The sequence below is a fragment of the Zophobas morio genome, unplaced genomic scaffold, assembly GCF_036711695.1.
Source record: "Zophobas morio isolate AGI-343-1 ecotype UQ-CSIRO unplaced genomic scaffold, CSIRO_AGI_Zmor_V1 ptg000023l, whole genome shotgun sequence".
NCBI classification, from domain to species: Eukaryota; Metazoa; Arthropoda; class Insecta; order Coleoptera; family Tenebrionidae; genus Zophobas; species Zophobas morio.
In genome coordinates, this window is record NW_026972128.1 from 8421143 (window position 1) to 8436798 (window position 15656).

The following is a 15656-nucleotide window of genomic DNA, read 5'->3' on the forward strand; positions in this document are numbered from 1 at the left end:
TAAAGTCGGTGTTTTTTTTTAAGTACTACAACATTTCGTAATTCAAACATATCCATGATTGTTCGGTACATGCGCTGAACTTGTCACTCATTCGACCATGCTATACTACTACATACACAGTTAGAGAATACACTTTCCTTCAATCATTAAAATTTCAGCTATTGTTACTAACTAAGTAAATCAAGCAAATGGTAAGTAATGGAAAAGTTTCAGGGTTTTAAAAGCACAATGATTGTAAAAACAACCAATATCGAAAGTTTAGCGAACAGTAAAACACATTTAGATTGAAAATCATAACTGACATTTTGTAGTAATTTATTTTAATTTGCAATTTCATGATCAAAGTTACATATTTTGTTTATCTTTCATCAACGGTATTTTTCGTTCATCTTGCCCCACCTTCCTCTACTCTAGTGGATTTCATTCAAAAATCTTGTATGTTTTAAATAGATAATATCAACATAAATCAAATAACTTATTAGTAAAAGTTTCTTGTGTTTATTTATCATAATACAACATCATAATAAATCATAATGTTGTATAATAATAATGGGAAATTTATAATGGTCATTTTAACACCGGCCACAAATTAAAGTTAAGATACATAAACCAAGATAAAACAGTGAAAGCTGGCTGAAAGAAGTACGTTACCTTTAGCATCCTCCACAATAATGATGGTACTGCTAGTACAAGAAGAAACATAAAGAATTGCCAAAAATATCACAGACTGATGGAACACTTTCATTTTAGGACGAAAATATTGAAAACACGACTAAAACCGACCCGCCGATAGAACTGCCATTGCGTAAGCTTAAGGTACTATTATTTAACACTGTTTAATTAACATAACTTTAACATTTATTATTAAGACAATTAAGAACGTAATTTTAATTTGACCATGTCTCAATAGACCTTTTTGTTCCCAAGGTGCCAGATACAACATTAACATACAAACAGAATTGTGAAATTTTTTCTTTCTTCTCGATATATTACAAGAACCGCCGCTCTTGAATTAAAACAACCCGAAAACAGAATAAGAAATTTCTTCCAACGTTAGCCACCAACTACTGGGAATTTGTGGTAGGATCTCGACGAATATATGCATTCCACCCAAGGATACATTTTGCGATCTGTGAATGAGTGTTTTTTGTTGTGCTGCCCCTCTTTCTCGTAGTGGGAGGGCGACTGCACCGATGTCTTCTGTGGGAATCCGGAAACCGGAGTTTTGAGGCGCCCACCCATCAGTTTCATGCACCATTGGCTTTTTTACTCTTTGTTATTGTTGGTTTTGTTGATGATACGATACGGAACTATATTTTAACACCACAATCGAAAGTATTGTTGTTTTGTTGCCTGAATTGCGTGCGTAATGACGTCGGAACTGTTGCAAGGCCCAACAGTTGCAACAGATAATCATCACAATAAAAAGCCATCAAATGGATTACAATGGGCTTACATTTTATTCTTGGAGTAAAACGGCAACATTGTGTGTTTTTTACTACTGAGGATATGCAAATTTTGCATAAACCGTATACCGTAAACGATGAACACAAAAAATTTATGAATCATGGCAGAAATTAACTTGTTAATTTATGGAAGAGAGGATCACGGTAATGACTTTACATAAGGAGTTCCATCATTTTAAAAATTATAACTTAACAATGGTGATGTAAATAATTGCAATGATTTAACATGTAAACTTACTGGAAATTGGTTAGGTGTCCTTTGTTTCTAAAAATAAATACATTTAAAGCTTGGTTTGTGACAATAGACAACTTTTATATTAGATATCTTTTCCGCGATATGGTATTTAATATTCAGTAATGTTCACCGTATGTGGAATAATTTTAAGAGCATGAAAAATATTTTGTAACAATTTCGGTAACATCGTAGATTTAATTGCATCGTAATATAGAACATTCACTTCCCTCTTAACCACTTTGGCGTAGAGGAAAATTCAAACTATTAAATAATACACCTATAACAGGAAAATTTTAATTTTACTATTTTGTTTTAAGGGTTTACCAAGTTGGCATCTTCAGGAAACATATTGTCCCCTTGTAACAAAAACACTCCAAAGGAAAGAAAAGTTGGACTGTTATTAATATTCGAAATATTAAAATTTGATGTCCTAATTTTGAAAAAATGTGATGTATTTGCAGTCACAAATATTCAGGATATAGAGTAGTGCCAAAATTGTACAAGTATATTTCTTTACTAAAGGGAACCCAAAAAGTTACTAAAAATAACAGACAATCTTAATAAACCTATGTATTTTCTTTTTTCCACTTTATGCAGCGAAATAATAATAATTGCTATGTACTAAGTTTTGAAAATTATTTCATTAAAAATTTTCTGAGCAACCGCGCATTTAAATACATAGTTCCTTTTTTAAGAATAAATTTAAAATTTTAAGATAAAAGATATAAAAACTATAATTTTGACGGTTGAAATAAAATTAATACCAAAATAGCAATGTCATTTAAATTAAAATAAGATTATTACAACTTACGGCAACTAAATTTGGCTTTAAAAAAACCCTGTGCAGTAATTTATATTCACAATACAAGAGCAAAATTATAGAGTAATAATTGAAGCAATGTCATTTCATATAGGAATAACATTATAATCGTTACATAAGGACTTCCATGTGCATAATGTCAAAATAGACCATAATGTAACTCCAAGATTTAACCGATAAATTATTTTTGGGGAACATCCTGTACTTTATGTTATTTTTATGTTAACTGTATTACCGTTCTTCACATAAGGTTAAAGTAATTACTGAACAATGTGGCATTAAAATAATCTCTACTGCACTTTGATCTATTATTGCATTTTTTTCTAGGAATGTTGACATTGAGGATGATAATAATATAACATTTAATATAGTACTATAGTAGTACCTAATTTAATAAAAATCTTTTAAATTATATTAATTATAAATCAAGAATATTTTCCAACTAAACGTACGAGCTTCTTTTCTAACAAAAATGTCCTTCCAATAGCTTTGCCACGATTATTAAAACTGCTAAACAATTATTTTGTAGATCCTAGACAGCAAAACAGTATCAATTAGGAATCCAAATTAAAGAAGTAATTAAAATTGCTTGTTAAAAAGATGGCATTTTGATAAGTCGAATCCATGCATAATGTCTATTGTTTTAGTTCTGTTTTTGCTTTTTTTTTACTCCGTCGAGCTAATAACATATAACTGTTTTTAATTATCTCGTATCACCGTCCCGTTAAAATCCGGTAACAAGGTTTCGGTATTATTACGTATAATGAACTGCAAAAAGTGTAGATAGTTTTTACTAGTGACAGCATCAAAACCTGATGTTATCTCCGGGCTACTTTTTAAAAGTGACTGTTCCTATGCGAGTTAATTGATTTTTATTTTAGCGTGGTGTTCAGAACTGAGAAGTTGCTAAAAAATTGTAGTAAACGTGTGAGTAAAATTTCCTTGTTATGTCTAAAAGAAGAAGAAGATATTTAGTAGGACTAGAAACATGTATTTTTCACTATGAAACTGTAGACACTCAGTAAACAAAAAATGTTTGCTGTGAAATTTTTAAACGGTTAGTAAAATACATGAGGAATTAAGTTTAAATAATTCGTAGATTCAAATTGAAATAAATTTTCAGCACAAAACTCCAGATGTTCGTATCTTAGAAGGTGTGAAATGCGAAGAAAACACGAAATTAAACATGCTGTTTATAGAGGTAGGTACAAATTTCAATAATTTTGATTAACAATGTCAAAGTAATATGTAGAGTCCGGATTTATATGCACACAATTTTTCTGAAATAGGCGCATATATATGCACCCGAAAAGGCTTAAATATGCATACATTTTTACAAAGTAAGCTCGGTTTTTAACACTCATTGCGGTTTTAAGTGAAAAAAAAAATCGTTTCATTATAATTGATACCAAAAAAAAAAAACTATTTTTATTAAAATGCAAAAAATATATATCTTTTCTATTTGGTGAAAACAAATAATGCAGACTCTAGTAATATGTATTGTCACTGACATTTTAAACGGCAGTCGTTCTTTTTTTATACATAACCTAGATCACCCTATATACATATGTACATACCAGATAAAATATTTCAACATATGATTAACACCATATACGATCAGATAGATAAAATACTTTCTTAGATATATTTAACTGTAATAATTCACAAAATTTCCACACGAAAAACTGGACCTCTACCTTGCATGTTCAATTATTTCTCCTAAGTCTAGCATAATCTTTCTTGCTCCAAAATGACATAATTTTTACAAGTTTTTTACCTAATTGCAAATTACACCTACCGTGCAGGTATTTGCAACAATTATAGTGGCGGCATTACGTAAGAAAAAATGCTTGCAACAGGATGAGTCACATAAAAACAGTTTTATTAGCTTTTTTCAGCAGAATCTCCAACTGAAAGCGAGCATCCTGTTTACGGGCGAGAAAACAAAAGAGCTGAATTGAGCAAAACGAAGAATTTGTCAGTTTTCAAGGAAAAAGATCGTAAGCACCTGAATAATTGGTCAATTTGTTTTGTGACGATCATACTTTAACCTTGAGATGATTTTATCTTGTGAGAATAGAGAGTACCGCCTTTTTTTGGCCATTTTGAGGAAAAAAATGACTTTTTTCAGGATCCGGTAATAAATTGTCAAATTATCGCGTTCGAAAATCGCATTGTTTACAATCATTTCGAGACATTTAAATAGTACAGACTTCAAAAATGATAAATGAGCACAATAATTAGTTATGCATGTAAACAACAATAAGTGACCATTGTTGTAGCCACTGCCAACCTTCAACCAATAGATCCGCTAAGATCCCTATCTAATGATGTAAGCATGGCTTGTACAACAAAAATAACTGTAGTTTCCACGAAAAAACAAAAAAGCTAACTCACCTTCATCCAGTTCGGTAATTATCGATGTTATCGATTCACCGTGCGGTCCAATACTTTGTGTTACGATGAGCTTAGAATGAGGGTCCTTGGGCTTCGAACTACCTTTAATGGAATTGTCGTAACCACCACCAGGTTTCGTAGAGTCTGGTGGTTTTCCTGAGTCAGGTTTCGGATAACCTTGTGAGGGTTTTGAAGGTGCTTCTGGTCGACGGTCGTATCTGTCGATGTCACTATGGAAGAGATAATCGTTCCCTGGCTTTGAAACCCTGTAGTCATCCGAAGGTGGCCTTTTGTAGTCACTAGTTGGATTAGGCCTTGAATCGTAGTCATTTGGTCTGCTGGGTGGATTCGGTCTGGATGACTGTGGTTTATCATAACCACTGGGAGGTTTTGATCCATAATTGTTGGACGGATTAGGTCTGTCGTAGTCAAGCGGTCTATCAGGACGATGTGGTCGTTCAATGTAGTCAATATTGGGAGAGTTTGGTTTCTCATAGTCATTTGGGTTTGGTCTGCTGGGAGGTCTTGCATTGTAGTCATCGGGAGGAGGACGCGGCCTTGGGTTGTATTCATTAGAAGGAGGGCGTGGTTTTGGGTTGTATTCGTCAACAGGAGGACGAGGTCTTGGATTGTATTCGTCAACAGGCGGGCGAGGTCTTGAATTATATTCGTCAGTAGGAGGGCGAGGTCTTGAGTTATATTCGTCAGTAGGAGGGCGCGGTCTTGAGTTATATTCGTCAGTAGGAGGGCGAGGTCTTGAATTGTATTCGTCAGTAGGAGGGCGAGGTCTTGAGTTATATTCGTCAGTAGGAGGGCGAGGTCTTGAGTTATATTCGTCAGTAGGAGGGCGAGGTCTTGAATTGTATTCGTCAGTAGGAGGGCGAGGTCTTGAGTTATATTCGTCAGTAGGAGGACGAGGTCTTGAATTGTATTCGTCAGTAGGAGGGCGTGGTCTTGAATTGTATTCGTTACTAGGAGGACGAGGCCTTGAATTGTATTCGTCAGTAGGAGGGCGAGGTCTTGGATTATACTCGTCAGTAGGAGGGCGAGGTCTTGGATTATATTCGTCAGGAGGAGGACGAGGTCTTGAACTATATCCGTCATTAGGCGGACGAGGTTTTGAATTGTACTCATCGGGAGGAGGACGAGGCCTATACCTATCACTATTTGGTCTGTAATAATCATCAGGCCTGTAGTAATCATTGTAATGATCAGGTCGTGGTATATAAGAACCATATTTATCCGGAATTGGTCTTTGTCCATACGACACCATATTACTTTCTCCGGGTCTTGAGTCATATCTATCTGGATTTGGCCTTCCATAGTCCGGCCTCTGTGGTCTTAAACCATACTCATCAGGTTTTGGTCCTTGTGGTTTATCATACGGATGATTTAAAGCAGACGGACGAAACGGTGGTCGTGCGTAACTGTATGGCCCACCACTCACCAAAATTTCGTGATATGGATCTAGAACTGGTTTCTGAGGTCCAGTACTAACGCTAACCAACGTTTGAACGTGTTGTATTTCCTCTTGAGGTCTGCCGTACGAAGGTCTATTACTAAGAGCGCCATAACCATCTGATGGTTTATTGGGTGAAGGATAACCAGAACTCGACGGTTTTTCATATTGATAACCGCCACTTTGAGGTTTTTCGTAAGATGGCGGACTTGGGGGTTTATAGGGTGGTGGTTCATAGCCACCACCTTGAGGTTTTTCGTAAGATGGCGGACTTGGTGGTTTATAAGGTGGTGGTTCGTAGCCACCTTGAGGTTTTTCGTACGACGGCGGACTTGGTGGTTTATAAGGTGGTGGTGGGTCATAGCCACCTTGAGGTTTATCGTATGAACCAGACGGTTGTTCCCCGCTAGGGGGTTTATTATAATGATCGAACGCTGGATTATTTTTATCTATTACTAATGTGCACCCTAATTTTTTTATATATAAGTCGTAATCGGTATCAGTTTTCGTTCCGATGGGTTTCAAGTCTGCTGTTTCCTTGATTGAGTTTCTACTAAGCTCACAGCTTGCGTTACCTTTGACTCCGATCCTAGATAAGTATAATTGGTTGCCTATATTAAAAATAAGTTCAGTGCTTACCCGAAGCTGAAAGATTTGCACGTTTCCTTTTCTTCTGTGCAGAATAACTGACACTCCAACACTGTTGTAACATGAGACGTTTTATAAATGTCCTTTGAATTGTGTCGTTGACCAATTGCTAGGCGCTCGTAACAATCTATAAAAAGTCGGTGTCGTTCAGTTTGCCATTTTTTTTCCTTCATTAATTTTTTTTATTGACATGAACCTGATTCGCGATTTTACAGTTAGCTTAATGACTGGTTTATCGTGGAATTTATTTTAGGAGCAGAAAAAAAATCCATTAAAGATAATTTATGAGGACTTGAAGACAAATTCAAACTTAAGTAGAACAAACATGCATCTTATAGCTACTAGTTTTTACATAAAAGATTCGTAATTTTAGATTCTGCTTTTGCTTAAGATTGAATTTTCATAATTAAAAAAAAAAAAAATTGTAACTAATTAACCAAAGCAACTAAAGAAAAATTAAAAAATTATTTCTTACCGTTTTTGATGACTGCGAGTTGTCCGTCGATTTTGAGGGCTCTCAGCACCCCCAAGAGAGCCAGACTAGCTGCCATAATAAATAAAAAATCGACTGTAGTCCTCGTAAACATCTTCTAAACACACTTTAATTTAATTTAAGCATCACACTAGTAAACTATGCTTGCTTCAGAAGATAACGAAATGCATCACTAATTCGTTTAATTGATCACTTTCTTCTCTTGCAGCATCAATTATTTGCGCGTGCTGCCGCATCAAGGTGTTAAGACTGTGTATGTGAGGAACTCGTGCAGACGAAGAAGAAGTAGCGGTGGAAGACGATGAAATGTATACAGCCGCTATCTCCACAATCTTTAAAGCGGTCTTCGGACTAATTTACGGTGGAAAGAAAAAGACAAGACGTTGCTTCGCATATGATTTTTATTTGCGAAGGTCAAATTTTACGGAGCTAATTAGCGTGCCTTGCACTCCTGAAAGCCACCTGAGGCTGTAGACTTCCAATTTTTTCGGTCGACTTTTTTCTTTAATTTTATAATTTGATGTCGTTTTTGCGGAACTTAATGAGATAATATTTGTTGTAATGATACGGTAATGTTTCAGTTTTTTATTTTTAATTTCTTTTTAATATAAAAAAACAAACATTTTTCTAACGTTCCAGATTTATTTTAAATTAGGTGCACCAGCCAGCTCTTCTACAACCGGTTTGAGTGCATCATCAAGTGCACAGATTCTCGACGTCCAGTTGAACATTTTTCTTTTAGTGGTCAAGTGGTAGTTTGATTTTTTGTTTTTCACCGAACTGGGTTCCCAACGAGGTTTTTGACTTCAAAAACAAAAGATTCTTCCTGAGAAGGTTCAATGTTATGAATAATACCAAGGTAACGAATACATTACGCTCTGCTGCTTTTAACGTTTGTTTTCGTAATTGCGGAGGTATTATTTTATAAGTACTCTTAATATTATGCGAGGCATTTCGACTGTTGATCTTCTTGAGAACCTCCCACAATTGGTAAAAAGTTCAAAGTTGTAATTACCATTTCGCGGAAATGTAAATGAACCCGCTGGGTTTTTGTGGCGAGCGAATTCGGCGAGAAGGGAGGAAGGAGGGGGCGAAGTAAAATAAAAAAATGTAAATACAAAAAAATATATATAATTTCTACTGGTGTCACGAACAATTTATTACGTTTCGATAATATTTTTGTTGTGAAATTGCACTTAGCTGAAGAAAACTATACAACTAGAGAAAGAGATTATTAGGAGGAAAATAAAATAACAAAAATATTAACAAAATGTAATAATTGTCAAGGACCAACAGAAATAAAATATATATAATATAAACAAAATGTTAGCAACATCTACACTAAAAATTTCACCAGCAGTATAAAGGTTCTAATAAATTAAGATAATGTACAGTTTTGTAGCCCAAGGTACATGTTTTTTAAACATTTTAATCAATATAATCGTTTAACAATAGCTATACCATTACCCTCTGCCAACCCTCATTTACAAAACTGGCTATTATACTACGTAACTGTAACTCGCCGCTTTGTTAACTTTGCGTTAAATAAAATACGAATAAAGTAGTAAAAATTAGCGCGGAATGAATGATATGTATGCAAAAATATTGTATCTTTAAATAAAATATTGTGGAAGATTGTAATTTCTTTATTTAACAAAAAGTTAACATAAAAAGGCAAATTACATTTCGTAATATTGTTATCATGTATGTAACACAGCCATGTCTTTATAGTAATCTCCGAAAAATAGTAATTTCTAAAATTACATGGTTCGTTAGATACAAAAATAACCAATAGCCTCTCGTTACAGATGTTAACCATTGTCAAAAAGAACTACATTAAATAATAAAATATAAAAATCTCTATAATACAAGACAACACAATTTTCACAGATGTGATGTTAGGTTCTTTTACACCTAGAAAGTTACTACATTAACGATAAATAGTTTTATAACACTGGGTTGGACCACTAAAGTTAAAATCGGATTTAACAATGGTTAACATGGACAAGCATTTAAAAACTAACTTAAAAATTAGAACTATTCATTCTGGCATTTTAGACGGGAAATTACATAAACATACGTCAATTTTGACTTCACTTTCAAAAAATGATGAGAGAGGCAAGTAGCTGCAGATCGAAGTATTAGCTGTGTTCGTGTAATTTCCTTGCAATTCTAACAAATCTATAAATCGTAAAAGCTGAAAAAAAGTTTGTTATCACGTTCGCAAACTTTCATTTTATTATGGAAAAAAATGCAAATTCGAATCCATAATAAAACAAAACAAGTAAAATAAGAATCAGATATAGTTCTATTTCATAAATACTCTATATACTATTTCATATACTTTATACATATACATCTCTTTTATATATATTTTTATAAAACCATGTGTCACCAAGTAAAACTTAACTAAAAAACAACAAGTTAAAAACCAGTAGAAACTCACTTGTAAGCATACAGTCTTGTCTATTATGTATTTGTAAAAATCTGCTATTTCAACGCTACCAACTAAAGTGATTTCAGTATACTTACGTATATAAACGCAGTCTAATTATTATTCTCAATACATAACTAAAACAGAGTCTTACTGCCTTGTAACTTGTTGGTTATATATTATATATCAATAGTGTATAACTTTAATCTTACGTGTAATTAGCGTGTTACGTTAAGTGGCAGATTACGATACGTAAATATCTCATTTAAAAAACCGCAAAAAATATACCAATCGATTTTATCAGCACCTAGGATTCAGAACCATATATAACACACTGCATAGATATAATAACAAACAACAAACAATAAGTTGTACTTTGAAATCAGGGCCCGGCTTCTAGAGCTTTTGCAGTTTTTTAAATAATACTTAGAGATCTGCGGTTCTTTATTTCTATGTCACAACAATAAATTTTTATCTCATTATAACGAAATTATATTTTATATTATTTATGTATTTAAGGCCGATACATTCAGTATGAAGGAATCTGCAACAAATAACACCCGTAAATCATCGACTGTAAGTGCAGGCACTCACACAACATGGCAACGACGCAACATCGCTAAATTTCAACCTCATCTCTATTGTGTCGACGATGGGATCGAAAGTTTTCTGTTGCTGAAAACATCACACACAGCTTAGTTTTAAATAAATATCAAACACAAAAAAAAATTTGATCCTTATTCTCAATCCAAAAACTTAACAAACGGTATTTTTTATTTTTATCATTTTGAAAAAAAAAGCAATATAGATTCACAGACATCAGTAAACTGACAATGACGGTCGCGGCATTAACCGGAAACTCTTCATTATGTGGACAATGACCGTGAAAGTGTACATTTTACCACAGTCCGTGTGTGTATGTATGTATGTGTGTGTAGATTATCAAGTTTGAAACATCTGGCACCTGTTGGACGCTTCCTATAATCTTTTTTTTATTTGAGAAAATTGAGAAAATATTTCGATGAAATAAAAAAAAAATAGAAAATATGCCAAATTTTTGATGAAAACATAGAATCTATTAATTTAGAGTTTCTAGACGACAGGCAGGTGAACAACATGCCGAGGACTAGACGTTTTAACGTCAATGATTCACTTTAATTGATGCTTAGTACTGCTTAGTCACTAAATAATACTTATTGTTGCTCGCTCGTTTTCTTAATATTTAACTTCCTAATCTGAGCCTGACATTATTTGTGTTCTTTTTTCGTTTAGGATGAAAATTACTGTTTCTTCATAATGAAGCCCCCATGAGAACCAATTTGCAACGATTCACTGAAAAATATTTCTTCGTTCACTGGTCTATTCTACCAAAGACAAATCTTCAATCGTCTTTGATCGTTTTTTATTGCTCTCTCGGTGCACTAATACCGCATGATCCAAAATGACTGAGTCTGTTGGTAATCCTGGATTTTTAGTTGAAATTGGTTGGTATCATGGTATTTTCTATAATTTCCAGTTGTTAGCTGTCAAGATTGACGAATTGTTGACATTTTTAAATTGCAAAATGTATCCAAAACATAACCTAAATTAATCACATGGGACGATTGACATATCTGTCACACAATTACTTCCGTTATGCCAATATAAACGCAAGAAAAGTTCCCATTTTCGTTTAAAAAGTACTGCCAACAGACTCAGTCATTTCTAATCACGCGGTATATTTTAATTAAATCTGATACAATATGAAAAATACAAAGCTGTTAGATTTTTTTTTAATTGTCAATAGTAATTGACAATTACGATATATGTATAATCCTATCACAGTTTGCAAATGCGTGTTATTTAATAATTCAAAGTGGTTAAGAGTATTACCTAAACAATGTACTCGAGAAACTCATGATAAAATCATAATTTATTTATTAGAAGGTCACTCGCATAGATTTTTCCTATTTAAATTTACGTTTTATTAAAATAAAATGATATCACGAAGATTCATCGCACTTAGTAATTTTTGCTTTAAAATACATACATTTCATGTTAAAAGCCGTAAATAATTTCTGACAACGTTTCATTTGACAAAAAAAATTCATAAGACTGAAAAAACAAAATCTACTTTATTTGCAAGTGTCAATGTATATTTTTGCTATGAAATATTTTGCAAGACGCCGATGTAAGTTTCTTCTTTTAGGCGAGTAAATTGTTTGTTTATAATAGCTTTTATATCTTACATCGCACAACATTTAGAAAAAAATTCCAATTTTTTCATGGTAAATGAAAAAAAATATGTAACTTTATGTTTCTCTAATATGAAGCGAAAAAGTGATCACTCAACTCGAGAACGAAAAGTATGACAGTTTACTCAATTTAGCCCAAAATTATATTACACTTTTTTCTTTTTCATGTCAGATCTAGTTCTATCCCATATTTCTAAAAAGCATGTTCAAATTTACTTCAAAAGCAAATAATTATTTACGTTATAAGCCAGATAAAGTCGTTATTATCGTAAGAATCTGATACGCCACCCACAAAATTTTATCTATGACAAATATTTGTTTGAAATCAGTTTAAATAAACGAAGTTTTTTTATTCATAGAAAAAAATTACTTAACTCAACTGGTAGGACAAGCGAAATCAGCCCAAAACGAACCAATTTTTTCAAGTTCTGTTATTTATAATCCGCAGTGGTGAAGAGTAACAAACTCATTCATAACTCTATAAAACTATTGATAGAAAACCAAAAGCGTATCGAGCCCAATGACTAATCACCACAGCTCGCACTTTAACTGTCAGTGGGGCATCTTAGGTGTCTTTGGCCATCAAAATTTTTGCTAGTATCGTTGCTATTTTGAATTTTTGGCTTGTCTGCCTATTTTACATAGCTTTTTCAGCTCATTCACGTTTAGCAGCTAGTAAATAGGAATTAACTTTAAAAAATTATTTTATTTGAAATTCATTCATAAAACACTGGTCATGTTGAAGTGTTAATGGCCATACTGTGCCGATTACTATTTCACTCTAAAATAGCTTACTACGACGCATTCAAATCAAAATAAAAATTTGCGTTAAAAAAGTTGAATTTTTCCTTGAGTAAACAAAACATAAGCTGCATGAGACATTTCAAATTAAGAACCTCCTTGTTGCCATTACAAAATTAGATATCGCCACTACAATACTCACAGTAGCTATGCTGCTACAAATCAGAAGATTCTGCAGAAGTTTCTCAACTGTCCACGCTAAACAACTCCTTGTGTAGCGCAGGAAACTCAAGATGTGGCGCAGATCTTTTGAGTTTTCCTAATGCATCCATATGTAGCATACTTATCTCCCTAAAACAAAAACCATTACCAAGAACTCCGTTTCACACTACAACTCACCTTAATGAATTTATTTTCGTAAGCAAGGCATCACAAACAGTAACATCCCCTTTTATGGGTAAACTGTGGTTTCTGTCCAGCTCAAGTCTTAAAGCTCTCACGACAGCTTGGCTGAGTCGACTGATTTCGCCGATTCCTTTCAGACCCGGTCGATCTAGAAAGGGAAAAAACAAAATTTTCGCTAAAAATGCTAGTTCTTAGTCGAGCTTACCTGGAGAGAGCAAGACGCAAGCTGAATACAGAGCCAGCTCCGTTTCCGTGAGTTTCAGCTCTGCTATGCTTTTGGAAACCTCGAAAACACACGTGACCAACTTCATCTCTGCGGTGTCCGATGTAAAGAAGGCGTCCTGAGGGAGCATGGTGTCGCCGTAAAGAACACAGTTTTGGGATAGATCCAGGTAGCGAGACATTCGAATTATTGCCAGCTCAAAACTACCTGTTAGAATTAAAAATAAGAGTCAGAGAATCGTTATTTTTGATCCGTAATTTACTGATTTGCGCACGACTTCCCATTTGGTGTAGACAAATTTGGCATTATTGGAAATTAAAAAAATTAAAATCTTCTGTGACTTAACATAATTACACTTCATTAAAAAAGTTGTGAAACTGGAGCAAACTCATCATTATTTAGATGTGGTTTTTATAACATTTCAGAATTTTGAATTGTTAATGAAATACTCATGTCAGTTAAGTAAATTCCAGTCCTTTAGTTATGTAACGGTCATTTACGTTACGAGTGGAATAAAAGCATTATTACATGTGTAATTAACTAATTACACGAGTATGATAATAATGCGTCAATGAAATAGGTGAAAAAGATGTTTATATTAGAAAATGAAGGAAGTGCTCATTTGAGTAACATAATATAAATGAGTGCAGTAATTAAATCAAATCACGTAAGTTCAGTTTATCACACTGCTACATTACTGTGTCTAATACAACAAAATTACAAAGTGGGTCTCTGATGTACATAATCTACATTAATGTTTAATTTGGACCGTATTTCAACCGAATTTAACGGTTTTCATTATTTTTGCTGAACCACAATATATTTATTTTAATAATAAATTGTGGGCGTGATCAAGCCTATATTCAAGCTTTTTTATTACAGTATTGTTTTTAGAATCTGTAGCAGAACAATCTGCCGTTGCTTTTTAATATCTAAACAGAATAAAAAAACTGCCACAAGCGTACTTGTATTTACTGTTTTAGGTTTTTGTATACCAACCCTTAAAGCTGCTTTAGGCGAAATTTTATTTTAATTATTATGAAATCAACCAACAGTCTTATAATAATTTTCTAGATATTTAACCAGTTGTGATACTACCAAGGGTTTTAGTTTATTTAAAAAAATTGTCATGACGACATAGTAAAAAATATTTTCTGTAGAACTAGTCAGCAGATTTAAGGTATTCGAACTATAAAAAGGTAATTTCTCATTCCAAACCTCGTACGAACTCAAGCAGCAGCCAATCAGAAAACAGTACATATTGTCAAAATTTTTGGCAGAATGCGCACGCAATGAAAAGCTAAACTGTTTGATATTAAGCATTTTGATTAGCTCGGGAAATTCAAAAATGCTGTCACTTACTAGATATTTATAACAGGATGTTCAAACAAACTGTCGGCCCTAGATGGGCACTGCAAAAGAGAGAAATTAAATCAATGCGCTAAAGAAGGATAATACGTATGGGTCGTTCCATATAAAAACACTGAATGAGATGTATAATTTTTGGATTTTGATGTCTGGGTTCTTATTGGTTTCAAAAACAAATGTTGAAGAAGCAGGGACGTATTTATCTGAAAGATTTATGTGGAGTTACATTTTTATTAAATGGAATAAAATTATTGTTTTCAATTTTGATATTGTACGTCTTGAAAATATTATTTTATTTTTGATAAATAGTACTATTATAAACAATTCTTACAAATTCTAAATATATTGTTAGAAACTTACGTGATAATATTCATAGGTGTTTCAAAGATTTTTTTTTAATATCTCCTTAGACTACCTTTTAAAAAAATTATGTCTCTTATTAATGAGGCGAAAATAGCAAAACAAGACTCGCGTGAAAAGATGAACGGAGGGACATTTCCTGAAAGTTTCAAATTTGTTTTTTTTTTGCCTCAATATTGCGATTTCAGGAGGTAAAGTAGGCTATTTTAGAAAATTCACATATTTCAAGTTATTTTTTTTCTTCAAGAAATGATAGAGACAGATGAAAAAAATCACTTTAAGAGTGCCAATCGAAAATGAAGCATCCAAAAAAATAAATGACGACGCTTTTTCATATTGGTTAGTGGTTACCTAAAAGATTGTCCCCAATTTT

The 15656-nt window shown here is 33.2% G+C and overlaps 2 protein-coding genes across 15 annotated transcripts in view; both read right to left on the reverse strand.

The window, feature by feature from the left end:
- LOC135134174 (uncharacterized protein) overlaps positions 1-7814 on the reverse strand; it is a 32374-nt gene extending 24560 nt beyond the window's left edge. Inside the window, exons 1-3 of one of the 2 annotated variants that reach the window (XM_064062792.1) lie at positions 7501-7814; positions 7017-7152; positions 4919-6966 (exon numbers count right to left, since the gene is read on the reverse strand). In XM_064062792.1, the coding sequence (XP_063918862.1) occupies positions 4919-6966; positions 7017-7152; positions 7501-7612 (2296 nt within the window). In that variant the 5' untranslated portion in view covers positions 7613-7814. Of the gene's footprint in view, positions 1-651; positions 1072-4918; positions 6967-7016; positions 7153-7500 lie in introns of those variants that run through there. The other variant, XM_064062793.1, reaches the window with a different exon arrangement.
- An 819-nt stretch (positions 7815-8633) lies between these two features.
- Positions 8634-15656, reverse strand: part of LOC135133929 (probable nuclear hormone receptor HR3) — a 152011-nt gene continuing 144988 nt past the window's right edge. For 12 of the 13 annotated variants that reach the window (XM_064062487.1, XM_064062488.1, XM_064062490.1 and 9 more), the window contains 4 exons: positions 13538-13762; positions 13327-13480; positions 13130-13278; positions 8634-10496 (listed from right to left, as the gene is read on the reverse strand). In XM_064062487.1, the coding sequence (XP_063918557.1) occupies positions 13173-13278; positions 13327-13480; positions 13538-13762 (485 nt within the window). In that variant the 3' untranslated portion in view covers positions 8634-10496; positions 13130-13172. The other variant, XM_064062481.1, reaches the window with a different exon arrangement.